The sequence below is a fragment of the Mastigoproctus giganteus genome, chromosome 2 (assembly GCF_048544385.1).
Source record: "Mastigoproctus giganteus isolate SK-2022 chromosome 2, ASM4854438v1, whole genome shotgun sequence".
Lineage (NCBI taxonomy): Eukaryota > Metazoa > Arthropoda > Arachnida > Uropygi > Thelyphonidae > Mastigoproctus > Mastigoproctus giganteus.
The window spans coordinates 96,071,396-96,098,681 of NC_143576.1; the positions used below are offsets into that span (position 1 = coordinate 96,071,396).

At 36.9% G+C, this 27,286-nt stretch overlaps 1 protein-coding gene across 4 annotated transcripts in view; it reads right to left on the reverse strand.

Moving 5' to 3' along the window:
• LOC150089441 (cubilin-like) overlaps positions 1–27,286 on the reverse strand; it is a 321,441-nt gene that overhangs the window by 266,813 nt on the left and 27,342 nt on the right. For all 4 annotated transcript variants that reach the window (XR_016548045.1, XM_090389480.1, XM_090389481.1 and 1 more), the window contains exon 4: positions 10,058–10,267. Coding sequence is in view for 3 of the 4 variants with exons in the window: in XM_090389480.1 (XP_090245606.1) it covers positions 10,058–10,267 (210 nt within the window). In the remaining variant the exon portion in view is untranslated. The remainder of the gene's footprint in view (positions 1–10,057; positions 10,268–27,286) is intronic.

Here is a 27,286-nt window from a genome sequence, read left to right on the forward strand (position 1 = left end):
CAGAAAACAACAATGGACCCAACACTGAACCCTGAGGAACTCCACTAATAACATTAGTCCACGTTGAGCAGTGTCCATTGATTACCACTCTCTGTCTTCTGCCACTCAACCATCCCTTTATCCATAGCAGCAATTTGCCTCGAATGCCACACTTCTCCAATTTGTGCAGCAGTCTTCCATGCGCAACAGTATCAAAAGCCTTTCTAAGATCCAAATATATAATATCAAAGTTATTCCCTGCATCCAGTTCTTTTGTGACTACATCATAGTATCCAATCAAATTGGTCAGACAAGACCTGCCCTTAACAAACCCATGCTGTGTCTGAGCTATAACTGAATTCTTGTCCAGATGATCCTGCAGTGCTTCTTTAACCAAATGGGAGAAGATAGAGGGTGGTAATCAATGGGTGCTGCTCTTCGTGGACTAATGTTATTAGTGGAGTCCCACAAGGTTCAGTGTTGGGTCCACTGTTGTTTTGTATATTTATCAATGATATTGATGAAGGTATATCAGGCTTAATGTCGAAGTTTGCAGATGATACAAAGGTTGGCAGGGTTGTTAATGACAGTAAGGGCAGTGTGCTATTGCAACAGGATCTAGATAATTTGGGCAGATGGGCTAAGTGGCAACTGAAGTTTAACCTTGACAAATGCAAAGTACTGAATATGGGTAGAAGTAACCCCAGAGAAACATATCAACTGTGTGGTACTACCTTTAAGGGGGTAGAAAATGAAAAAGACCTGGGAGTAATTGTGCAGGCAGATACGAAGTTTTCTGAGCAATGCAGACGGGCTGCCAGGGCAGGTCATGGGGTTTTGTCAATGATACATAGGAATTTTGCTAGCAGGGAAAAGGTGGTGATTATCCCTCTGTATAAGGCAATGGTCAGGCCAAGCCTTGAGTACTATGTACAGGTCTGGAAGCCTCATTTTAGGAAGGATGTAGATTTACTTGAGCGTTTACAGAGAAGGGCAACAAGATTGGTGAGGGGAATGAAGGGATCCTCTTACCAAGAGAGGCTTAAGTTCTGCAAATTGCAGTGGCTGGAGACTGCACCTGCGCGGTGATCTGATTGAGGTGTATAAGGCCTTGAATGGGTTGAGCATGCTGAATTCTGATGGGATCCTTCCACTTCTTCAGATTACGAACCTTAGGGGGCATAAATTCAAATTAAGAAAAGACAGGTGTAGAATAGATGTGCAGGAATTTGCCTTTAGCCAGCAGGTGGTTAATTGCTGGAGCAAACTTCCATCTCTCGTTGTGGAAGTTGATAGGTTGAATAAATTTAAGGAGGAACTGGACAGGCATTTGGAGGCAATGGGTTTTTTTTTTTTTTGGCCGATGCTGCATAAGGTCATACACATGCTTTCTTGCATCACATGCTGCTACTACTAATCTCTCTTGGCACAAGAACATTACTTCTTCTGCATCTAAAAAACTTGGTTTTCTCTTTCGCTCTTGATGTTACTTTTCTTCCATACAGCTTCTCACTCTGTATAAATCGCAAATCCGCCCTGCCATGGAATATTGTTCCCACATCTGGGGTGGTGCCCCCAAAACCTCTCTCAGACTTCTTGATTCCATTCAGAAGAGGGCAGTTAGGTTAATTAATGATCCATCTCTAACAGAGTCTCTCCACTCACTGTCTCATAGATGTACTGTTTCTGCTGCATGCCTCTTCTACAGATACTTCCATGGGCACTGTTCTTCTGAATTTGCTTCTATAATTCCTGCTCTCCCTTTCAAAAAACAGTCCGAACACGTGGCAACATCCATTTACTGTCCAACTTCAAACTCACAGAATCAACTTTTCATCTTCCTCATTTATTAATTCAACTGCCGTTTTCTGGAACAACCTTCCTTCATACTTATTTCCTGAAAATTACAGTCCACAGAAGTTCAAGTCCAATGTCAACAAACATCTTCTTTCGTCCTCTCAACCTCCAACCCAAGCACGGTACCAAGTACTATAGGTTCTAATACCTCTCGTGTTTGGGGTTTACATAAAAAAAAAAAAAAAAAAAGGTTTCTTGGGCTTTATCACTTTCAGAAAGTAGCAATATTCCTCGTCGATATCTTGGTCCTGAACAGTCTGCAGAAGCTCAAACTTGTTCTTAAGTTCCAGTACATACGGCTTTTTCTCCTCTTGTTATCTCAAAGACCTTTGTATTATTTACTCGAGTCAGTTTTTTTCCTTTCTTTTCTTACATCTATATCAAGTGTGCATCTTATCATTCTGTGATAACTTCCAACATTCACCCTGTTCAGGACAGTAACATCATTCACGATATATCTTCTGTTAGTGAGGATGAAGTCGATTTCATTAGTTGTTAATCCATTTGGATCATTGCTATCTTATCCTTCAACTGTCTCGTTGCATAAGTGTGATCTATTCTAGTTCCTACATTATTAGCTATTCTGGTGGCCGCTTGTTTTCCTGGATTTTTTCCCCTCCAGACGTCTATCAAGTCCCATTTATTATTACAAACCTTGATTAATTCACTAACCCCCCCCGTACCATGATGCGGGGTACCCGCCAGAATATTTGTTCATGATGGGGTCAGGAACACAGTTCCAGTCCCCTGCCATTACAATCCACTAGGCGCCTCCGTAGCCAGGTTGGCAGGAGCAGCAGTGCGTAGCACATGCTTCTTGATTAGACCGGGGTTCGAGCCCGTGAGCCACCAAATACGGAGGATGCAGAAAGGTCAGGGAATGACCACCGCATATCCCCGGAGCAATATGGCCTTAGTTGCTAATGCTCCTAAAAACCAAACAACAACAACAACAACAATCCACTGCACTCCACTCAAATAGTTGCCCAGTCCCCGAAACAGTTTTTCTTTCTAAAGTGGAATTTGGACTATAGACACAGATTAGTCTAATTGTATGCCCCCCCATAACTCCAATCCACTGCCACAACCCAACCTACAGTATTCCTACTAGCCAGTCGTATAGTCCCTAAAATCGGAGGAAACATTAGTATTCCCACCCCTGCCAATCGATTCATCCAAAAACTCCAAAATACTAGAAACCAATATCTGTTTTGAAACTGCTGGATGTCTGCTAAACTTGCGAAGTGGGTTTCTCGTAGAAACCAAATTTCCACCCCCATGTTCATCTTAATTTGCCATATCATCCTTTGTTTAACTGATCTCAGATGCTGTACATTTAACATAAATGATATTCTGGACATTAAGCAGAATTTTACTACAACTTCTGCTAAGATCTTCTTATGTTCAGAATTTAATTTTAATTTGTTATTGCTGAGCAACACAGTGAGATCTCCAACTGTCTTATTTCTAATATTGGAAATAATGAAATCTCCCCAAGTGAATTGTATATTTATTACTTCACCCTCCTCGTTTTCATTCCAAAGAAAAACCGGTTCTCCTTGAATTTTAACAATTTCCAACAAGCTTTGCCTATATTCTCTGTATTCTTTTGTGTTTCCTACAACATTTAATCATTCTATTCTTTCGTATTCCCCTGTTTGTATGCCATCTAAATTCGAATCAGATACTGAACGTGTTTTGCAACCTTTCCCACCGCCTGACAAAATTGATACCTCTTCCCCCTTATTTGTTTTGTTTCGGTTTCTTCTTGAATTTCCTCTGTTCCCCCTTTTGCTTTTTTAGTTTTACCGCTTATTTCTTTCTTTCTCCCCCCTTATGTACATTTCATATTGTATTTTCCGCTTCCATGTCCTTGGTCAGTTCCGCGTGTTCCGACTGTGTTGACGACATATCGTACTCTATTGTAAATGTTGGTGTGATTTTTTAATCCGAGTCTCGCCCCTCTGCACTACCATAGCTTCCATGCTCTCAGCATTAGGCATAGGTTTATCTTTTGGTGGCACACTCGCTTTCTGCTGTCCTCCCCCACCAGCAACTCTTTCGGCAAACATGCATTCTGGGCATTGAATGAATTTATGCGTGGAAGAGCCGTATTTTTTACAATTATTAGAGCAGCTGGCCGTGATATGACCTGTGCCGTTGCAATTAAAACAACGTGATTTTTGGCATTCTGCTCCCAAATGGTCTTTACCTCCACACCTCAAACAAACTTTCTGAACTTGTGGGTAATTAATTAATAACCTGTGACCCATCAAACCAATTGTTTGGCACGGGCATTTTCACGTCAATATGAATTTTCACCATACCTGTTTCTACTCCTGGCCATTCCTCGTATTCTTTCCTGTGAATCTTAACAACCTCATCAAACTTGTTAAAAAAGCTCTTGACAGGACTATTAGACATTTCTACCGGAAACCTGTCAATAGTAACCACTTTGCGTATGTTACCAATCTGCACAGGTTTGATCATGACATTTCTAACAGAAAACCATTTCAAAACCTATCCTCTTTCCTCTACTGTTTAAGACCAACTGATATTTCTGCCTTGGTAATGAAGTTAATCCTTTTATCTCGTGAACCGAAACAACCAGTCACTCCCTGCATTACCTCTCTAATTGGACAAACCTCTATAGTCTGCAACTCCACTGACCTTTCACGAAAAAAGAACTGTGCCATAATTAGGGCGCTGATTCTCTTTAAAAATTACAGGCTCCGAAAAAGCGATGTGTTTGCCATTTTATTTACCTAATTGTTATTTTATATTGAACTTTATAAGTAGCCATATAGTTCTAGATACGCTGATTATTTTTAATTTAGATAACAGTTTTTGTAGATTACAACTTAACATATGTAAACCTGTTGTTTCATTTGAATCTTGCAGCCACTGTTTTTGTATAGAGTGGTAGGAATTTCAAATTTTTAATTTTGGTAACTAGGTAGCTCTAAGGTAAAACTATATAGCATAATTCACATCCCCGCATTTAGTATTCTATTAGATAGTGTGGTATTGACAATTAATTAATTAAATTTATTGATCTTATTAATGGCCCCAGACTAGAGCAGAAAAGCAACAGGCACAAAGTGGCAGGAGTGCTGACTCGGGGGAGAACTCGGGGGGGGGGGGGGGGGGTGATTCTCCAAAGCATCACAGCCTAAAAAATGTGCAACTTGTGAAATGTTTGCTGAACTTTCTGGAACAGAACATGATCCAGCCAAGGAGGATGTCTTTGTGTGTGCCAGGTGCAGAGAGTGTCTAGAAATTAGGTGTCAGCTTAGCTTTGTGATGGGCGTCTATGAGAGCTTGAGGTGTAGGGTAGATGCCCTTGAGGAAATTAATGAGGGCCCGTCAAGCTCTCATCTGCCCAACTCAGTGCCGGAGCTCACTCCTGGACATCGGGCAACACAGCGGCAACCTCCAAGGCAGAATGCACTGGTCCCACAGGAGTTAGTTGCCGTTGGTGACTATATTGTCAGGGAGACGGGGAACATATTGTGTAAAAAGGATAGATGGAATAGGACCACAGTATGTCTGCCAAGGGCAAAAGTTGATTACGTTGTAAAGCATATATCTTTTAAGGGCACAAAGGGTGATATTGTAGTACACGTTGACACCAATGACATTAAAAGTAGGACATCTGCAGATTTACTTAATAAGTACAGGTCAATGTTGCAAAAAAGTCGTGAATTAGGGTTAAATTTGAAAGTGTCTGCAATTCTGCACAGACACGATAAGAGCCTTGTCAATCAATTCGGCCCTGGAGGAAATGTGCAAAGCTCAAGAGGTAAAAATTTTTTTCAGTCTAGTCTGTGTTTGTTAACAGGAGAGACTGCTTCTACAGGGATGGGATACACTTAAATAGAAGCAAGAATATTTGCTGATGCTATTGAGGCAGTGTTAGGTGGGTCAGAAAACTGCTAGCTTCGGGGTTCCACACACACTAAAAGTAGCTGCAGGAAGAGGTGAAGGTGATTCTTGCACTACTTCTATTAGTATAAGCAGCGGCATGGAGCAAGGAGTGTTGGGGGTTTCAGGGACTGATGGCAATCATTGTGAAACAGGTGGGTATATGGGATGTGTTAGGGTAACTAATAATAAAAATATGTACATGTATACCATTGCTAGAAGTATAGTAAATAAATTTGATGAATTTGAAGTGTTGGTCAAGACATCAAAGGCGGATATTGTTGGGATAGCAGAGACATGGTGTCACAGATATAGGGAATGCAGAACTGGAATTTGGGAAGTACAATGTGTACAGAAAGGATAGGAAGGGAGGAGGTGTTATGCTGTTAATTAAAAAAACATAAAATCCAAAGAAGTGCATCCAGTTGATATAGATGAACAGTGCACTGTTGGTGTGACATAAGCACTGCGAAAGCTAAAATAAGAGTAGGAGTGTGTTATAGGCCTAATGACTCGAATGGGTATAATGAACAATTGTACAGAGAAATAGAGTGGGCTAGTAAATCAGAATGTCTTATAATTTGGGATTTTAACTTCCCAGATATTGACTGGAACTTGTGGGTTGGTCACTCACACACTAGTTAGACTTTTGTGGATTTATTGGATGATTGTTTTCTGCAGCAGTATGTTCGAGAGGCAACCAGAGAGGATAATACTCTTGATCTGGTTATCAGCAGTGATCATTCACGTATTAAGAATTTGCAGATAAAGGAACCATTAGGTGGCAGTGATCACAGTGTACTGATGTGGGATTTACTTAAAGATATAATTACCATCAGGGGTAAAGGAAGGAGTTTTTGCTTCCGTAAATGCGACTATAGTGGTCTCAGACAGTTTTTAAATTCTGTACAGTGGGACCAACTGATGATGTTACCAACAGCAAATTCTAAGTGGGAAGTGAAGCATTCAAGAAATTAACAGTGGAAACTACTAAATGTTTCATACCAATTAAGAAATATTGTTCAAGGTTTAGGCCTAAACGGTTGTCAAATGAACTAAGGAGACTCGTGGCAGAGAAGAAAAATGCATGGGATACATATAAATTATCAGGCAACACAGAAGCCTATGATATATATAAGCTAGTCTGTAATCAAGTCACAAAGGAGGTTAGGCAGGCAAAGGCAGATTACAAGAAATCTTTGGCAAAGGATGTTAAGAAAAACAGCAAGGATTTCTTTACTTATATAAACTCTAAAAGGAAGGGGTGAATCTGATTGGTCCACTTGATATCAATGGTTCGACTGTTGATGATCCTGTTCAGATAGCAAACAAACTGAATGAGTATTTTGCATCTACATTCACATGAGGAGTTATTAAGGTTTGAAAATGCCACAAGGTTATCAAATTGTAGCAGGGTGCTTAATGATTTTGTAATAACCGAGAACAAAGTGGAGGAGAAATTGTTGAAGTTAAACATAAGAAAGGCACCTGGGGTGGATGGGATCATTCCAGTTATATTAAAGGAGGCGGCAAAGCAACTAAGCAAACCCTTAGCCATAATTATGAAAGCATCCTTGGACTCAGGGAGGTCCCCATGCACTGGAGATGTGCAAATGTGTCCCCAATTCACAAAGGGGGATTAAAGGGTGACAAGTTATTTGTTATTGTTATTTGGTTTTTTTTAGGAGCATTAGCCAACTAAGGCCATATTGCTCTGGGATATGCAGTAGTCATTCCCTAACCTTTCCACATCCTCCGTATTTGGTGGTGACGAGCTCGAACCCCGGTCTAATCAAGAAATGTGTGCTCCTTCCCAGCTGGCTACGGATGCGTCTGGGTGACACAAGTAATTACAGACCAGTTAGTTTAACTTCTAATTGGTCTGTAATTCCGGGTAAAATAATGGAGTCACTGGTTAAAGATGCATTGCAGGATCATCTAGACAAGACTACAGCAATAATTTAGACACAGCATGGGTTTGTTAAGGGAAAGTCTTGCCTGACAAATTTGATTGGTTATAATGATGTGGTTACAAAGGAAGTGGATGCAAAAAATATTTTGACATCCTTGGATTTCAGGAAAGCTTTTGACACTGCTGCGCATGGAAGACTACTGTACAAATTGGAGCAGAATGGTATTAAGGGTAAGTTGCTATGATGGATAAAAGGATGGTTGAGTGGGAGAAGACAGAGGGTGGTAATCAATGGGTACTGCTCGTCGTGGACTAATGTTATTAGTGGAGTCCCACAGGGTTCGGTGTTGGGTCCTCTTTTGTTTTGTATATTTATCAATGATATTGATGAAGGTATATCAGGTTTAGTATCGAAGTTTACAGATGATACAAAGGTTGGCAGGGTGTTAATGACAGTAATGGCAGTGTGTTACTGCAACAGGATCTAGAAAATTTGGGCAGATGGGCTGAGAAGTGGCAACTGAAGTTTAACTTTGAAAAATGCAAAGTACTGCATATGGGTAGAAGTAAGCTCAGAGAAATGTACCAACTGTGTGGTACTACAATTAAGGAGGTAGAAAATGAAAAAGACCTGGGAGTATTTGTGCAATCAGATATGAAGTTTTCTGAGCAATACAGGCAAGCTGCCAGGGCAGGTCATGGGGTATTGTCAATGACATACAGGAATTTTGTTAGCTGGGAAAAGGAGGTGATTGTCTTTCTGTATAAGGCAATGGTCAGGCCACGCCTTGAGCACTGCATGCAGGTCTGGAGGCCTCATTTTAGGAAGGATGTAGATTTGCTTGAGCGTGTACAGAGAAGGGCAACAAGATTGGTGAGGGGAATGAAATTATCTTCTTACCAAGAGAGGCTTAAGTTCTGCAATTTGCAGTGGCTGGAGACTAGGCACCTGTGAGGTGATCTGATTGAGGTGTATAAGGCCTTGAATGGGTTGAGCACGCTGAATTCGATGGGATTCTTCCACTTGTTCAGATTACGAACCTAAGGAGGCATAAATTGATGAGGAAGGACAGGTGTAGAATAGGTGTGCAGAAATTTGCCTTTAGCCAGCGGGTGGTTATTTGCTGGAACAAACCTCCATCTGTTGTTGTGGAAGTTGATAGGTTAAATAAATTTAAGGAGGAACTGAACAAATATTTAGAGGGGATTGTTTTGTAATTTTTTTTTTGGCTGATGCTGCATAAACTCCTAAGCTTGCTTTCTTGCATCGCATGCCACTACTACTACTATTAGTCTCTGCTCCTTAAGGAAAATGAATAAATACAAATCCCGTGTACTGCCTGACACAGCAAAACGAAAAAAGAAAATACCTAACTTGGTAGAAATAAATTTCAAAGAAATGTAAAACAAAAGAAAAACAATCACTTACTACCCTTCTAAAGAAGGTTCTCCACAAGGGGATTACCTCATCTGGAAGGATTGCCACTAACCTCTTGAGACAATCTGACACTTTCCTCAACCTTCAGAATGAGTAGAACACATCTGAACAAAACAAATCACAAAAGCCTCTTCTCTCAGATCATCGTTTTGAAGCTTTTTGGCTTCATCATCAGTGAGTGGGCAGGTACCCTGGTTACAAAGTTGCAAAGTTATTTCTACAATATGAGAGAAGCCAAATAGTGTATAAATAATAATGTATTAGAAGGCAAAATGCACAAGGCATAATTACATATGGGTTTAGGTAAATAACTATATAATATTGGTGTAGATACACCATAGTTTACCCATAAATTTGAACTACGTATGTAGTGTAAAGGCATCATTTTAATTGTATCTCATATTGTAGTGCCTTCACAATGAGACAGCTGGTATGGCACTATTTCAAATAAATAATGCTGACATATCAACAAGGTACTCATAATGACTCCCCTGTTCTGTCTGTGTAAAAATGCAGGCAAGAAAATTTCAAACCCAACTTGGCATTTCTGCAACAACCTTATACTTCAAGGTAAGGTGCTAATTACATTTATGTATGCTTTAACTCATGCATAATCATACTCCCTTTAGTCCCCTTAACATGCACAAAAATTATTTATCTACTGCCTCTCAAGTTTTCTGACAGGTAGGGGCATTAATTTTTTTCTCTACATAGTCATTATATCTTCCATTTTACCCTCTTTCTCTTGTGTTTATATTTAGGAAAATACATATTTAAGCACAAGCCACCAATTTAAATATTATGATCAAAGCCCAGAAACATTTTGTATTGAGGAATGGCTAATTAAATATGCCTTTACATCCCAAACCCACTGCTCTTCTTAAAACGTTACAACCAATGGCAACCAACCAAGTCCTAATTTCTAAAATCGGTCATACAGAACTTACTTGAGTATTCCCCATCCTGACTATCAGTTCCTGATATTAACAACTTGCTGTTATTTAAAAAGAAATCTTCAAATGCCAAATTTACTTTGGTTAAATGTAGTGTAGGTTTTAGCATCCATACACAAGTAACAACATCAGAACGGCCCGAAGCATAATATGGAGAAACCAGCAGTCCAGCAGATGAAGGTGGATTGGGAATAAAGGTGCATTCTGTAAGATAAAAGGCAATTTTAAAAACTAGCATGAACAATGCATAATTTAAAAAAATTATACATAAAGATTATAAAAATGTTATGTTATATAAAGTCTTCTATAATAAGTGTACCGCCTTCTCACATAAACTTAAACCATTATAAATTCTAACACATCAACAGCAAATAAAAACTCATTGAAATATGGGAAGAAACTCAACTCATTTTAAAATTACTTATGATTTAAGAAGACTAACTCCTGTTTAAGACTGAAATTTTCAGTAACTATGGAGGATGAGGACAGTTAATCCACTTCTCTATCTATTGGAGTTTCAGCATGGTTTAAACTATATGGGGCAAACCTCTAAAGTCTCTCTTCTCATCTGAGGAACTATCAATAGGATGTGGGGGATTGTAGGAGATTGACCTGATTATGCTCCATGATGGTGTGGGAGGATATACTGAAATACAATATTCAAAATGAAACCCTCCACAATAATTTATTGAAAAAATTATTGAAGGTTTATTTACATAAATTATGATTAAAATATGAACATGGGAAAAAACAAAAAACAAACCTTAAGACTTTTGCTGATGAAGATAATCTATGAGAGAACAGTGCAAGGGGAAAACCCCAACTAGAATGACTATCAAATAAATACATTCCAGGATATGAATAAACTTAATATTAAAAAAAAAAAGTTGAATAGCATTATTATTTAAAAGAATGCTGCGCAGATGCTTGCATTTAAGTTCTTAATTCTTTTCGAGCCAGGCGAAGAGCTAAACTACCAGTTCCACTTTCAGAATAAAGCAATGTCAATTTAATAGGGTTTAAAAGGGAATTCTGTGGTAAAAGCTATAACAATGCAGTAACTGAAATTTAACTTTTGAAAACAGAATTTTTTTTGGAAAATTTACTTTTTTAAAACTTAACATACACTTTTAATTAACACACTAAACTGTGTCTAATAAATAGTTTTAATTGTCCTAAAGCTTAGATCACTTTATATTTGAATTTAGCTCAGGATTGATTTAATAAGTTAAAACTTCATATTCATAAAACCTTTGTTAGAGGCAATTTTGGTGCAGTCTCGAAGTGTAATTAACTGCAGTGTTTTAAACTATAGTACGTACATAGTAGTCCAAAGGTTGTATAATCACAAAGGTCAGCTTATTTTGTATTTAGCTAAGCATTTAGATTAGATTAAGCTAAGCTTTTGTTGCAGACAATGTGAGGAGATTAGGTACTAATTCAGTATTCTAATAGGCTTATATGAGGGCCCCCTGACTCCCATCCTTAGCCATGTGGAGGTGCAACAAGGTCTACTAACAAGGGAAAAGATACTTACTGATGCCAAAATAGCAAACCAAGAATAACAAAACGAAAATAGGAATTAGTATGGTAAGTATGGGATGGAAGGGGAAGAAAAGAGACAGAAAATAGGAGATGAAAGTGGAAGGCATCTCCTAGATATTGGAAGAAATAGTTTAGTAAACATTATAGTAGGTTACTACTGGAGATCAAAATTAATTTACAATCCAACAACAAATAACATAATTTTCATAAACTATACAAAAGTGGGTTAGACTGCCTAATCAGCAGTGACACAAGAATCAATGGTGTCAAATGTCTTGAGACACAATCAGTATAATTCCAACAGTTTTGGGAAACAGCCATTAAGCTAGCAAACACCAAAAGAGTTGTCATATACCCGGTTATAAGAAACATACAGTTACTTTACCCTAATTAATATAGAATCCAACTACAATATCCAATCAAAGCTCATTTTAAAATATTAAAATATATGTAGTATCATCCAACTAGAAAAGAAAAGATTTGATCTGAAATTACGACAAAGTTTAAATTACACTGCATCAATCTACCATGCAGGAAGATAAATCTGAACAAATCCAAATTATCATAAAACAGCATATAGAAAATTTAATTCTAAGCAATAAGATGACTAAGCTCCATGGCATAATCACACACAATTGTTATTAACAATTAATCCACTAAAACATCAGGAAGTAAACTGAACTTGATCCAAAACCATATTAAAATAGAGTCAAGCTCTCAAAGCTCTGAGGCTGGTTATCAATATTCACAATTTATACAATACATTCAAAACAATAGTTTGTCTTAAACAAAACAATATCAGGTGTTCAAAACAACAGTTTGTCCAGAACAGTAGAAAGCTCAGGTCCAATCTATAAAGATTTCATGACACAAACCCAAGAAAACAACATATTATGTACAAGTTCAGTGAAGAATAAGTTAATTCTAAAATGTCGCTGGAACATAACAGTTCAAAGCACAAGATGAAGTCTCTAAAAAACCTATAATGTGAGTTCCAATAAGCCTTTTCCTATCAGATGTTGCACAGTCTCCGGTAGGCCACAACTACAGAATGGAGAAGCAACCAATCCTAAAATAAACAATTTAGAGTTTAAACTATGTCCTAATACCAAAAAGATAGTATATAAGCCAGGGTTAAACCAGCCCAAAGGATGTTTATTAAATTCTGCCACTCAAGGTAAGAACTTATTCATAATACTATCCATTATAACATTGTTCCATTCATCCTGCCAGTCACTTACGAACTGATTTCTTATTCTAAGTATGTTGTCTTTAGTTGGTATATCAAAGTTTAGAGAAAAAAAAATGTTGAAATGCAACAAATAATTCCTTTCTTCTGTGATATTGTAAATAATTAACGATCACCTCATATTTAATAGGCAATTTTCCTGTTATTACCTCTAGGGCTGAAGCCTGTAGGATTATGCAACAAGCTCTTGAAGCTGCCAGAAGGAAAAAAATCTCTGGGCCTGTGTGATATATTTATTCATGAGATATATAGGGGCACCAGGCACCTGCAGGATAACACACGATTGGGATAAAAATGGATTTATAGTACAACTTTAAAGTGGAGGGTTTGATACCCCAAGAATATTTGGTTATTTTAATAAGTTTACCAGTTATAGTTTTAACATTTTGCAATAAGACAAATTGAAACCTGCCATCGACTGTGACTCCTAAATATTTATAATTTGTGATGATTTTAATTGGTGGATCTAGTCTAATGTTAGGGGGGGGGTCTGTTTAAATTTAGTAACCCTTAAACAACACTTGCTTGGTTTTTGTTATCAATATTTGTAATTTGTGCGTCTGACACCAGATATTAAGGTCAGACAGTACATCACTGGCATGTTCTTCAAGCTCCCATTTGGAGACACCAAAAACAAAACAACCAGGTTGTCAGTGCAGAATTTTAAGAATGTCACCTTAAGAATTTTCTCTTTTTCAATTGACAGCCACCCATCAAAGACAACGTCCCAACAGACAGGTAAGAGAACAAATCTTTGAGGGCAGCTGTGGGTGACTGGTCTCGCAACAGAACAGTCCAGATGAGACAACGAGACACCTGTCCTGAAAATAATCATCTATTAAATGATAGATAGGCACAGATCCCAGCCTCCTCGGACCTAGCCAGAATGCTTTGGCACCATACAGCGTGAAAGGCTCCTTTGAAGACCACAAAGAGGCCAAGGTAAAGTTTGCAACATGTCCCACTCTAGCAAAAAAAGTGGGACATCTTGATAAAGTCTCTATGGTGACAAATAATCTCAAATATGTTTGAGACTATTAGGTACTGAAGATACACCTGCAACAACACTGTGAAACAATTTCAGCAACTAGCTATTACGCAGCTAATTTATCAGTCCCTTGCTAAGACCTCCTATAAACACTAAGTCCTCCTATTAAACATTAACCTGTCTAACATAAACCAGCAAACAGCACTTTCATTCCCCCATAGTTAATTTGGCTTGCAAGCAAACAATTTTATTGTCAGAAAATTTAATGTGTCATACAAATAATGAATACCACAACACAAAAATATATAAATGGCAATACTGTATGTATTAAAAATAAAATTATAGAAACCTTGAATTTTAAAAGAAATTTAAAACAGTTAACAGTCACATGCAATAGTTCAGCTGAGGCACTGTTTACATAATCAATTTTCGGTGCAATGCTGTTAAGAGTAATTGAGAGCAAGGAATGTCTATGTGCAATCAATTAGAGTAGTTACATGATTTTTCTGGAAAAAGTTTTAATCTTGATATGTTTCATAAAGGAGTGAAGTACTCTAACTACACCATGCAGTTTAGTAACACAGGCAGCAGTAAATTTTTAATACTACTCATTCAGCACAGCTCCAACACTGTTAAAAATATAGGACTAAAATCTGATGTGCCAAAATCAAATACAAAAAATTTAATTGTTAAAAGTTATTTTGCATGAAGATTATAAGAAGAATTTCCCAGAGAAAAGAAAAAGAAATTATGGATCAACAGGTAATAAAGAAATTAAAGGTGAAGTTAAAATTGTTTTGTTGATTGTCACGTGAGAAATAGGACTATACTATTAACCCAAGAAAACAAATTTAAAATTTGCTAGAGACTTAAATAAAAATAAATTTATGCCAGTTTTAATGTGGCATGATGGAAATGGTGAGTCCATTTGGTAACTTTTGATGAATGGAAAACAAAACTGAAGAATATCTAAAGATATTCATAATTTAGAAGAAATTATGAGTTCCTGAAATTCTAAAACTCAATGATAGTTTTTGACAGGTTTTGATTCCTACTGAATTCAAAACTTCAAATTTTTTTTCTTTGAAGTTCGCAAAGATTTTTAGGCTTTAATTCTGCCACTTTAGCCTTCACAACAACCATAAATTTTGAACTGGGTTCATATTTGGCAATTATGGTGGCCATTCTAACAATTCAAAAACATTGTTATTGTTGATTAAATTTCATAAATATTATTACGTTATTTTTCAGTTTATTTATTTATCATTATTTTTATTTATTTATTTATTTTATAGGAACCACAATGCCGAAACAAGTGTACATTTGCAGAAGACCTAAAAAAGAAATTTTTGCTTCCCAGTCATCTTGCCCCATAGTTGAGATGACTGGGAAGCAAAATGTTAGGCGCCTCCACAGCCAGGTGGGAAGGAGCAGCAGTGCGTAGCACACGCTTCTTGATTAGACCGGGGTTCGAGCCCATCACTACCAAATACGGAGGATGCGGAAAGGTCAGGGAATGACCACCGCATATCCCGGAGCAATATGGCCTTAATTGCTAATGCTCCTAAAAAAAAAAAACCAAATAACAATAACAAGCAAAATGTTTGAGATGCAAATCTGGAACATTCGTTTCAGTGGCAAATAAAGGTGCTGCTGATTTAAAACATCATAAGGAAAGAGAAAAATACAAAAGCCATTAGAGACTAGAGTTCTTGGGTAAAATTGAAAAACTTATTTTGGAAAAGCAAATGACAACAAGCAACAAAACCTGTCACCACTGCCAAGGTTTTTGCTTTTCACTGAATTAAATACCATAGGAGTTTAATTTCAACAAACTGCACATCCAATCTTGTTCAAAATTACTTTCCCTGATTGAAGTTGCCAAGAACTGGTTTGACTGTGCCAAAACCAAGACTGGCATCATTTTTTTCGATTGCAAAGCATTCTGGTGAAGATGTGCTAAAAACACTTAATATAAAAACACTTGAAGTGGTGGAACCCATGTTTAGTCTCTAGAGCTAAGTTCCGGTCAACCCTTCCCTATCTTTTCCATCATGCAGTATGATTGATGACTTTTGAGGTTATGATGAACGTTGTGGCGAGATCCAATATTCCTTACATTTCGAGGGTACAGCTCTAAAACGGTTTTCGCAGGCCGGCCGCTAGTTAGTACACCGGACCGAACCTATTGGTAACTCTCTAGGAGGCTTCCGGATCAGCTAGTGTATAATCTTGCTACCTCTACTCTGCCAGATAGTGACTGGAGGGAGTCCGAGTAGTGTGTATGCGGGGAGCATTGTCGAGGCCACGTTATGTCAAGGATCTGGGTATATTCTTCCCACATGTACGCCATATCCAAAAATTTCATTACGTCATACAGCATGTCCCACCCACTTTTTCTTCTATTGAATACACCATGAATTGTCAAACTAATAGAACAAGCTTATCTGCGAAAAGATCTAAACCTCCCAAGGATTTCCTAATTCATTTCACAAATATACGTGGTCTCAATTCTAATCTCAACGATGTCCATTTCCACTTGCAGTCTGCCAAACCCCATGTACTTTTTCTGACAGAATCTCAGTTATCGGCTGATTCAACTACTGTTCATCTCAGATGCCCAAATTATTCGCTGTATGATTCCTTTCGCCTCAAAGGTGGTACTTGTGCATATGTCCGTTCTGATATTCCCTGTCAGAGACTTGGCAATTTGGAATCTCCTCTCTTTGATCTTCTCTGGCTTAAAATCTCTCTACCTCATTGTGTCAAATTCATCTGTTGTCTCTACCGTTCTCCCAACTCCACTAATCACTTGGAGCTCTTTGACTTCCTCTCGTTGCAACTTGACTTTCTCCAGTCCAACTTTCCTAACAGTGAGGTAATTTTCCTTGGTGATTTTAATGTTCACAACTCCAGCTGGCTTCCGTTTTCTAGTCACACCGACCCAGCAGGTCGAGATGCTGAGGCTTTTGCAATTACTAATGACCTAGCACAGATTGTTCATTTACCTACAAGAATACCGGACAATCCTAATCATACAGCCAATACGCTTGATCTTTTTCTCACAAACAACCCTTCTAAGTACACGGTCGAAGTGAGAGGTCCTTTAGGCACTTCAGATCACAACTTGGTGATTGTCTCTTCTCCAATGGAACCTTTATCTCATGGCTATTCCCAACCTCGTGTTGTTTGGCATTACAAGAATGCAAAATGGGATGACCTGCGAGACTTCTTTTCTTCTTTTCCTTGGTCGGATTACTGTTTCAAAACTCCTGATGTCAACGTTTGCTCAGATCGTGTCAGTGAAATTATTCTTGCAGGAATGGAATCCTTTATCCCACACTCCACTTTAAAATCTCGTCCTTTATCTAAACCTTGGTTTTCCAATAAATGTGCTAAGGCTGTTCAAGAGAAGAATGTTGCATATCGTAATTGGCTTGTTTCTAATTCTTCAGTTTCATTTTCTGCCTACACCAAAGCTCGCAACAATTGTAAAGCAGTTATTAATCAGTCCAAACTAGAGTTTGAACAGGCTAAGAGTAGAAAACTTGCTTCTTGCCCTAATGGTAGCCGAGCATTCTGGTCTCTTGCCAAAGCTATTGGCCGCAACTTTTGCCCATCTCTGCTTCCACCTCTGACCAAACCAGATGGTTCTGTTGTCACTTCAGCCAAGGATAAAGCTGACCTGCTAGCATCCCATTTTTCTTCCAGCTCATGTATTAATGAACTTGGTAAAACACCTCCCACCATTCCCAACACGGTCCATTCAATGCCTCCTGTGGTCTTCCGTCAAAAGGATATCAGAAGGATTTTGATGAATCTTGATGCTAAGAAAGCTCCAGGTCCTGATGGTATTTCTCCACTTGTTCTCAAAATCTGTGCTCCTGAACTTACTCCTATTCTTTGCCGCCTTTTTTCATTTTCTTATTCCAAAGGTGTTTTTCCTTCTGCTTGGAAATTTGCTCATATCCAGCCAGTTCCTAAAAGGGGTGACAAATCCCTCCCATCCAATTATCGTCCCATTGCAATTACTTCTACTCTTTCTAAAGTAATGGAGAAATCAATTAACCGCCAACTCTTAAACTACCTAGAAACCTTCCGTCTGATCAACGATCGCCAGTATGGATTCCGTCGGTGTCGATCCACTGGTGATATTCTGGCTTATGTTACCCATTTATGGACTACTTCAATGGAAAGGTTCGGTGAAACACAAGCAGTTGCTCTTGACATCTCAAAGGCTTTCGATCGTGTTTGGCATAAAGGTCTTCTAAACAAGCTTCCATCTTATGGTTTGCCAACTGTTTTTAGTAATTGGTTATCCAGTTTTCTCTCTGATCGCTCACTGAGGGTGATGGTAGATGGCTCTCTGTCTTCTAACTTCTCCACTAATGCCGGTGTCCCCCAAGGTTCAGTTCTTTCCCCCACTCTTTTCCTCTTGTATATCAATGACCTTCTTCCATTGACTGGAAATCCTATCCATAGTTTTGCCGATGATAGCACATTGCATTCAACTTTCCATTTTGAGAAACCTTGCCCTGCTCAATCAGCTTCAACTTCTCGAAAATCTGCTACCAATTCCTTAAATGCCGATCTTCAGGTAATTCTCCAGTGGGGCAAAGACAACTTAGTTGATTTCAACCCTTCTAAAACTCAGTCTTGTCTTATATCTCGCAAAAAGGATTCTTCTGCTCCTATGCTTATCTTTAGTGACACTCCAATTTCTAGGCAAAAGGATATATCTCTTTTGGGGATTACCTTGACTTCTAATCTCTCTTGGCACAAGCACATTACAAATATTGCTTCCTCTGCATCTAAAAAACTTGGTTTTCTCTTTCGCTCTCGGCGTTACTTTTCTTCCAAACAGCTGCTCACTCTGTATAAATCGCAAATCCGCCCTGCCATGGAATATTGTTCCCACATTTGGGGTGGTGCCCCCAAAACCTCTCTCAGGCTTCTTGATTCCATTCAGAAGAGGGCAGTTAGGTTAATTAATGATTCATCTCTAACAGAGTCTCTCCACTCGCTTTCTCATAGACGTACTGTTTCTGCTGCATGCCTCTTCTACAGATATTTCCATGGGCACTGTTCTTCTGAATTGGCTTCTATAATTCCCGCTCTCTCTTTCAAAACAGTCCGAACACGTGCCGCCACCAGCCAACATCCATTTACTGTCCAACTTCAAACCCACAGAACCAACTTTTCATCTTCCTCATTTATTCATTCAACTGCCGTTTTCTGGAACAACCTTCCTTCATATGTATTTCCTGAAAATTACAATCTACAGAAGTTCAAGTCCAATGTCAACAAATATCTTCTTTCGTCTTCTCAACCTCCAACCCAAGCACGGTACTAAGTACTATAGGTTCTAATACCTCTCGTGTTTGGGGTTCACATAAAAAAAAAAAAAAAAAAAAATATAAACAATATTGTATTGTGTGGTGTTTCTACCAATGCTAGTAAACATGATTCAGTAAAATTTTTCCAATAATCATTCAATATTTTGATTGGAAAGTTAATCAAAAAATGGTTTGTAGTCAAAACTGAGTGAAATAGAAAACACAACAGACAAGACAGGAGAAGTAGTTTCTGACCACTTAAAAAGCACACACTAGTAACAATTCATTAGAAAAATGTATTTCATTTACCGCTGGCAACTGCAATATGATGTTCGGAGGAATTGGGCACAACGAAAAAAGGAATAATGTATTTTCAAAACTGAAGACATTGTTGCAAAAAAAAAAAAAAAAAAACCCTGATTGGTATGGGCTACCCTGCTTTATCTTAAATAACTGTGTACATAGTGAAACTGAAGAGTAGTAAATTGACACTAAAATATTATCTTTAAAACTTATCAACATTTTCACATCAGTACCAGGTGAACTGAGGATTTGAAAGAATATCGATAATTTGTGAACGTTCAGTGAAGACAGTTCCTCTCCAACAGCAAGACAAAGTGGTTGTCATTATTTCTAAGTGTTGAAAGGATAATTCAAACATTTCTAACACTGAAGTAATATATATTTTTTGAAAACTAGTTCAGTGAATTATACCTTTGGTTAGTACACTCATGTACGAGTGTATTCCGCATTGACACTGAAAGAGAATACAACTGAACTGCTGGAATATTACGCAATTTGAAATCAGTGAGGAACATTCTTGAAGAGTGCTCAACTCAAACATTCATTCCTCTAAAAATTAAATCATTACTTGCAAAAAAAAAAAAAAAATGCGCACAAAATCAAGATATGTGCAAAAAATTTTTTTATGAGAAGAAATCTCTATGCAATAGGGTCCCGCTTTACAGCATTCTGCTAATATGGCAGTTTCCAATTATATCCATGTTCGTTATGTTTGGTGCTTGTTCTGCTTTTTCAGCATTTTTGCACGACATGCTCAGCAGAGGGTTCGAGAATGGCTTTGTGCGCCAAAATATTGTCGGTGATTCAGTTTGTTTACAGCACTTGTGCACTCTACATCTCTTTATATTCTGGTAATTTACTAAACTTTCAAACTTTTTAAAGTTATTATATATAATATTTTTGTGCTAATTACAATGGCATCTAAGTGTCGCACTTTTTTTTTTTTTAACTAGTGATAAAAAAAAAAGGGTGTCTTAAGTCTCTTTCTTTAAATGCCAAGTTAGAAATGATTAAACTAAGTGAGCAAAGTATGTCTATGGCTGAGATAGGCCATAAGCTAGGTTTGGCTTGCCAAACAGTTAGTACAATTATGAACACTAAGGATAAAGCGTTGAAGGAAATTAGAAGTGTTACACCAGTGAACACTAAAGTTATAAGAAAACGTGATAGCCTTATTGCTGACATGGAAAAACTTTTACTTATGTGGACTGAACATGAAACCAGTCACAACGTGCCTTTAAGCCAAGCCATCATCCAGGACAAGGCCCTAAATCTTTTCAATGCTATGAAGGCTGAGAGAGGTGAGGAAGCTTCTGAGGATAAATTTGAAACGAGCAGAGGCTGGTTTAATAGGTTTAAGGAAAGAAGCCATCTAGTGGATATACTAAGCAGCAGATTTTCAATGTGGACAAAACTGCCCTATATTGGAAGAAGATGCCTTCTAGGACTTTTATTGCTAAAGAGGAGAAGTCGATGCCTGGCTTGAAAGCTGCAAAAGACAGGTTAACTCTCTTGTTCGGGGCTAATGCAGCTGGTTATTGCAAGTTAAAACCTATGATGATTTATCATTCAGAAAATCCTAGGGCCCTAAAGAACTAGCCTCCCTGTTTATTATTAATCTAATTCAAAAGCTTGGATGACTGGAGATCTTTTCTCAAATTGGTTCACAGACTATTTTAAGCCTACAGTTGAGACTTATTGCAAGGAAAAGAAAATTCCTTTTAAGATTTTACTTCTTACAATGTCCCTGGCCATCCTAGAGCTCTAATTGGTTTGTACAATGAGATAAATGTTTTTCTACCTGCAAATACAACCATGTATTTACTAATGGATATACTAAGCAGCAGATTTTCAATGTGGACAAAACTGCCCTATATTGGAAGAAGATGCCTTCTAGGACTTTTATTGCTAAAGAGGAGAAGTCGATGCCTGGCTTGAAAGCTGCAAAAGACAGGTTAACTCTCTTGTTCGGGGCTAATGCAGCTGGTTATTGCAAGTTAAAACCTATGATGATTTATCATTCAGAAAATCCTAGGGCCCTAAAGAACTAGCCTCCCTGTTTATTATTAATCTAATTCAAAAGCTTGGATGACTGGAGATCTTTTCTCAAATTGGTTCACAGACTATTTTAAGCCTACAGTTGAGACTTATTGCAAGGAAAAGAAAATTCCTTTTAAGATTTTACTTCTTACAATGTCCCTGGCCATCCTAGAGCTCTAATTGGTTTGTACAATGAGATAAATGTTTTTCTACCTGCAAATACAACCATGTATTTACAGGTAGAAAAACGGCACTGCCTTGATGCAGCCTATGGATCAAGGCAGTGCCGTTTTTCAACCAGGGTGCCGCAACAACATTCCAGGGGTGCCAAGTAATTTGAACCTAGTTTTAAGTATTTATTTCATTATAAAGAGGTACATCCTTATAATTATATTATTATAATAAATATCATATTTATTATAATTATCAGATATATATATATATATATATATATATATATATAGAGAGAGAGAGAGAGAGAGAGAGAGAGAGAGAGAGAGAGAGAGAAGAGAGAAAATCAGATCTAACAGGAAGAAAATTGAGTAGGGGTGGTGCAAAATAAAATTTACTTAAGGGTGCCGTTATTAAAAACAGATCAAAAACCATGGATCAAGGTGTAATTGCAGTGTTTAAATCGTATTACTTAAGAAGAATTTTTGCTATGGCTATAAACACCTTAGACAGTGATACAATAGCTGGACATAAACAAAACAAATTAAAAGCATTTTGGAAGGGCTTCACAATTTTGAATGGTATAAAAACTATTAGAGATCCATGGGAACAAGTTAAAGAAACAACATTGAAAGGTGCTTGGAAGAAGCTAATTCCAAATCTTATGGACAATGTGAAGACTTTCAGAATTCAGTGAAGGAAGTCACTACAAATGTTGTGGAAATGGCAAGGGAATTAGAATTGGAAGTCGAGCCTGATGTGGCATAATTGTTTGTCTCTCATGATGAGACCCTAATGGACGAAGATCTTCTGATTGAAGAGCAAAGAAGGATGTTTCATAAAGGGGAGTCCCATCCTGATGATATTCCTGCTGTCCCTAGAGAAATGGCCACTGAGGAATTGGAAGAAGCTATCAACTGTATAGAAATGGGGATGGCAGCTTTTGAGAGAATTGATCCAAATTTCGAAAGAAGTTCTAACGTGAATGCAAGACTTCTAGATGATATTGCATGCTATAAAGAAATTCTAAGGAAGAGGAGATGGATATTCATGAGGCAAAGTTCATTGTTTTCCTACTTTAAGAAAGTACCATCACAGCATTTGACAGCAACAGCTAACCTTGAACAATCTTCAACGGCAACTGCAACACAAATCGCTGCAAGACCTTCAACTAAATTTTCATTGTCAAAACGAATAAGATTTGTTAATGAGTCAGATGATGAAAATGTCCCATCTCCTTCGTCCTTCCTACAACAAATATATTCTTTTTTTCTTTTTTTTTTTTTTTTTTAAATTTACATTCATCAATCACTATAAGCTAAGGGCGAAAATATTAACGTAAGAAAATGAGTGTACTATATACATTTGATTTTCATATCATTTTTGAGGCTTAGCTCTGTTGCTCACTTAATATATGATAGTTTAAACATGTTATTAGGCTTTTGTTCCACTTTTTGCTTTTCGGCAGGGGTCTGGAACCTAACCTGTCATATGAGTGGTCCGTACTGTACAGTATGTGCCTACAACCTCTACAAGAACTTATGTTTCACATGAATAAACCTAAATGAAAAGTCAACATGGAAGAATGTGCAAAATAGTGTCCAGTAATTGATCACTAAAGACATTCAAATTGATGCTATATGTTTTGATCAATTCACAAGCTTGAAAAATTTTGTAGAAATGGAAAGCAAAAATGAACAATTCAATCAATTGCTAGCCCATGAAAAATAGGACGATTTTTCAAAAATTGTGAAAAGCCCAGAGCATTACCCAGAATACTTAAAAACTTGTACAATTTTTTTTCACAATAACTTCTCACAATGTAAATATAAAGAGGGTTCTTAAGTTAATAGTCTGTGGACAAAAGATAGAAACAATGTACTGATACTATAAAAACATCATTTTTACTTAACTTTAAAACTTCTTACTCTAATTTCCTACCTATTTATGTTCTTACTAATCATTGTTAAAAAAAATATATGTATACAGAGGAAAACATAAATGATCATAGAAATAGCGGAAGTATCAGTTTTAATAATAAAAAAAAAAAAAAAATATTACTTTTGGTGATTATTAATATATTTTTACCCTTATGCTGTAAAATACAATATTTTACAAATTTAGAAATGTTGAATATACACAAATATGTATTATTATCCATGTGTTTGTAATGTACTATACTGATTATTAGAACTTGGTTTATTAGTGCATCACCTTTTTTCGTTCATTCTCTAATGATATACAGTAAGATCCCCATATCGATGGGGGATATGTTCCAAGACCTACCGTGGATGGCTGAAACCGCGGATATAAGTGAACACCTGTTGACTCCATATATAACGTGATTTTCATGTACAAATTATAAATAATATAATTATTTTATACATATAATAAAGTTTAACTGATAAATTAAACACACAGTAAGACATTATCAACATTAAATATGGTAAGGCCTGACGTAGCCCAGTGGTCAGGAGCGAGAGTGCATAGCACGCATTCCTTGAGTGGACTGGGGTTCAAGCCCGTGACTACTAAAATGATAAATATTTGTATTGACAATTTATTGTACACTCTACTGACATGGTTGTCGTGTCGGAGTATAAACAGGAATTTTTTTAAATAATAAAGTAGCAGACTCTTTGATTTACTGGGAAACTTCAAGACTCCAAATTTAAAAAAAAAAAAAAAAATTCATGTAATAACTAGAAGAGGTATGAACAGATATTTTGCAAGTCGTAAATAAGCAAAAAGAACCAGTGTTATAAGTCGTCATTGGGAGATTAGTCTACCTATTATCTTGCAAACCCCGCTGTCTTCACACCTACCGCTCAAAATAAAAAAAAATAATAAAATAAAATAAATAAATAAGCAAATGTTTTGTTTGATTTAGTGCATTGTGTCGATTGCTGTGCTCCATTGCAATGCAAAAGGACAAATTGTTTTGTTATTTATGTCAGGGATATAGGATTTTTTTTTTATTTGGTTTAGAAATCGCAAAAATGATGGGCAAATGCAAGAGTTGTGCTTTCAATTAAACAAAAACTTGAAAATTATTCAAAAGTTTGAATATGTTGCATCCATTAAATCTCCAAAGAACCCTTATAATGTTGGTGACCAAACCATATGGCCTTAGTTGCTAATGCTACTAAAAACCAAATAACAAACAAACAAATAACATAACATAACATAACATAACCAAACCATACGAGACATTGTAAAAAATAAAGGCAAGCATCGTATTGGACACGCGAGTATAGTACGTGTTAAGTTTTTCGTTTTTTTTTTTTTTCCCGTGGTTAACCGTGGGTAACTGAACCAGCGGATACGGGGGCACAACTGTATTCTTTTTTTTTTAACCCAAACTTTTTTTAACCCAATTCTTGGAAATTGTCCTCTTTTAGTGATTTGGAAATGCAACCCCAACTAAGAATAATCCTTGTAATTTGAATTTCACCAGTGATATGGCTTCAACACAGTATAACATGGAGGAAGAGTTAAGTGGTTAAGTATTTGAAGAGGGAATTAACACATTTTGTAAATAATTTAAGCTTTATCTGATTAACATAGAATGAAAAAAAATTTGAATCAAGAAATAATCCAAAATCACCACGAACATTACCAAATCAATAAGTTAACTTGATCAGCAGAAACATCTGGAATGAATTTTTTTCTCCCCTTAGTAAACTATGTGACCACAATTGGGACAGCCAAATTTCCAAAAATTGATCTCTTCAATAATTATGCCAAAAATTTAAAAAAAAAAAAAAAAAATCCCTTATCAGCCTGGCATGCAGCACTGCAAAATTGGCATCTTGCTTTTACCAATCCCATCAGAGAAATAACAAGACCTAAAATTCTTGACCAAAATTTCTCATGTTACAAATTTTCCTAGTTAGAAAACTCCTTTAAAACACAGCATTCTCAGATTTAAAAAGGTTAGGTGTTTATCACGCTTGACTAACAATAAAGATTTCAGCTTTAAATTCCTCCTAGGCAGTACCATCAATTTTCATCCAACCGCAGGTAATCATTCAGTGTTTTCAAAAAAAAAAAAAAAAAAAAACACAACAATTTTTTCAGTAACTGAATGATCACAAATTAAAATCAGACTTATTCTAACTGCATACAGTTACAGCAAGTCAGATCAATGTATATCTGCATACCTTTACTGTCTCTCACTACTCTGAACATTAACCAATGAGAAGTAACTCAAAACACTTTTCCTATTTCAAGGAACAATCATCTGAGAAGCACACCTAAAACTATCACTCCAATAAAGTCACATCTAGGCAATTGGGCTAAGGTAACGAAAGCCAACACTAGAACGATGAGAAAAGTTGGATAACTTGTGTGGAAAATTAGTTTCCAGACACCGGACTCTAGCGCTGCTCGCTCGGTAAACAGATGGTAGGTATTATCGGTCTGGAGCCAAAATCGAGAAGAATATATTGATTGACAGGTAGGTGTGGCAAATGATGAAATGATTGGTGGGGAGCGCGACAGATGACAAGCTACTGTGTAGTCATTGGTTGGCATTATGTGTATTTATGAGTAAAGAACAGTGCACAATAGTTATGTGATGAACGGTAAACAGGTAATAATAGTGATGAATCTTTTAAAGATGGAAGAAATTTGAAAGGAAAATAAAACGTTGTTTGATTTTTTAATGAATGTATTTCTAAATATGACTGTGATTCTAAAGAAAAAAGGTTAGGTTCTCCGCTCCACTTCAAGTGGAGGTAACCTGACTTAAAGAAGATGAATATAGAAGAGCTACAGAAAAACAATAATTGTATATTAATTTACTCTAGCAGTAAAATATAGTGCAAAGAAGGGCAGTAATTGCTTTTAGAACTAGATAGAAGAAACTCACTAGTTGAGAAGCAAAATCTAGTAAAGACGTGGAGAAAAATTTAAGACTAAATATGCATGTGACTTAGGCTATTTGAAGGAAAAAAAAAAAGGGAAAAAAAAACCCCCTTAAATCTTAAAAATTACAGATAGAAACTGATAAAGAAAATAGAACTGATAACTAACACATTAAAATAGTACAGCAAGAAATAAAACAAGGAGAGAAAGGCAAAACTTACAATGGTAAAAGATGGCTACCAGAATTCTACTTGAGTCATACCCTCTTAATTACAGAAGAGCATTTCAGCATAAAGTGTTTGATACTAATCAAACTTTAGATAAAGAATGGCAAAATTTCAAGGGAACTTTAAGTAGCAATTTAAAAAGAATCACTGTTTCAGTTTACAACAAAAAAGTTTTCAGTAAAATGAAGTGTAGTTTCGGTCAGTGTATCTAGGAACAACTACTAGGATGAAGAATAAAATGGGAAACAAACTAAGAATACTTCTTGGAACTAAATACATAAGTACCAATAGTTCAAGTTTGCACCATTAAGTTCTAAAAAACCTGAGGATGCATGATAAACGAAGTACTACCCAAATATTCCCGAAATTTGAATTATGTGCGAGAACTACACCTAGTACAGACTTGTGGCACTAGGTAAAACTGCATGCATCCTTTGTGAATCAGTGTGCCACATGGCATCGGGCTGGATAGTCATTGAATATTTATTTGCAGTT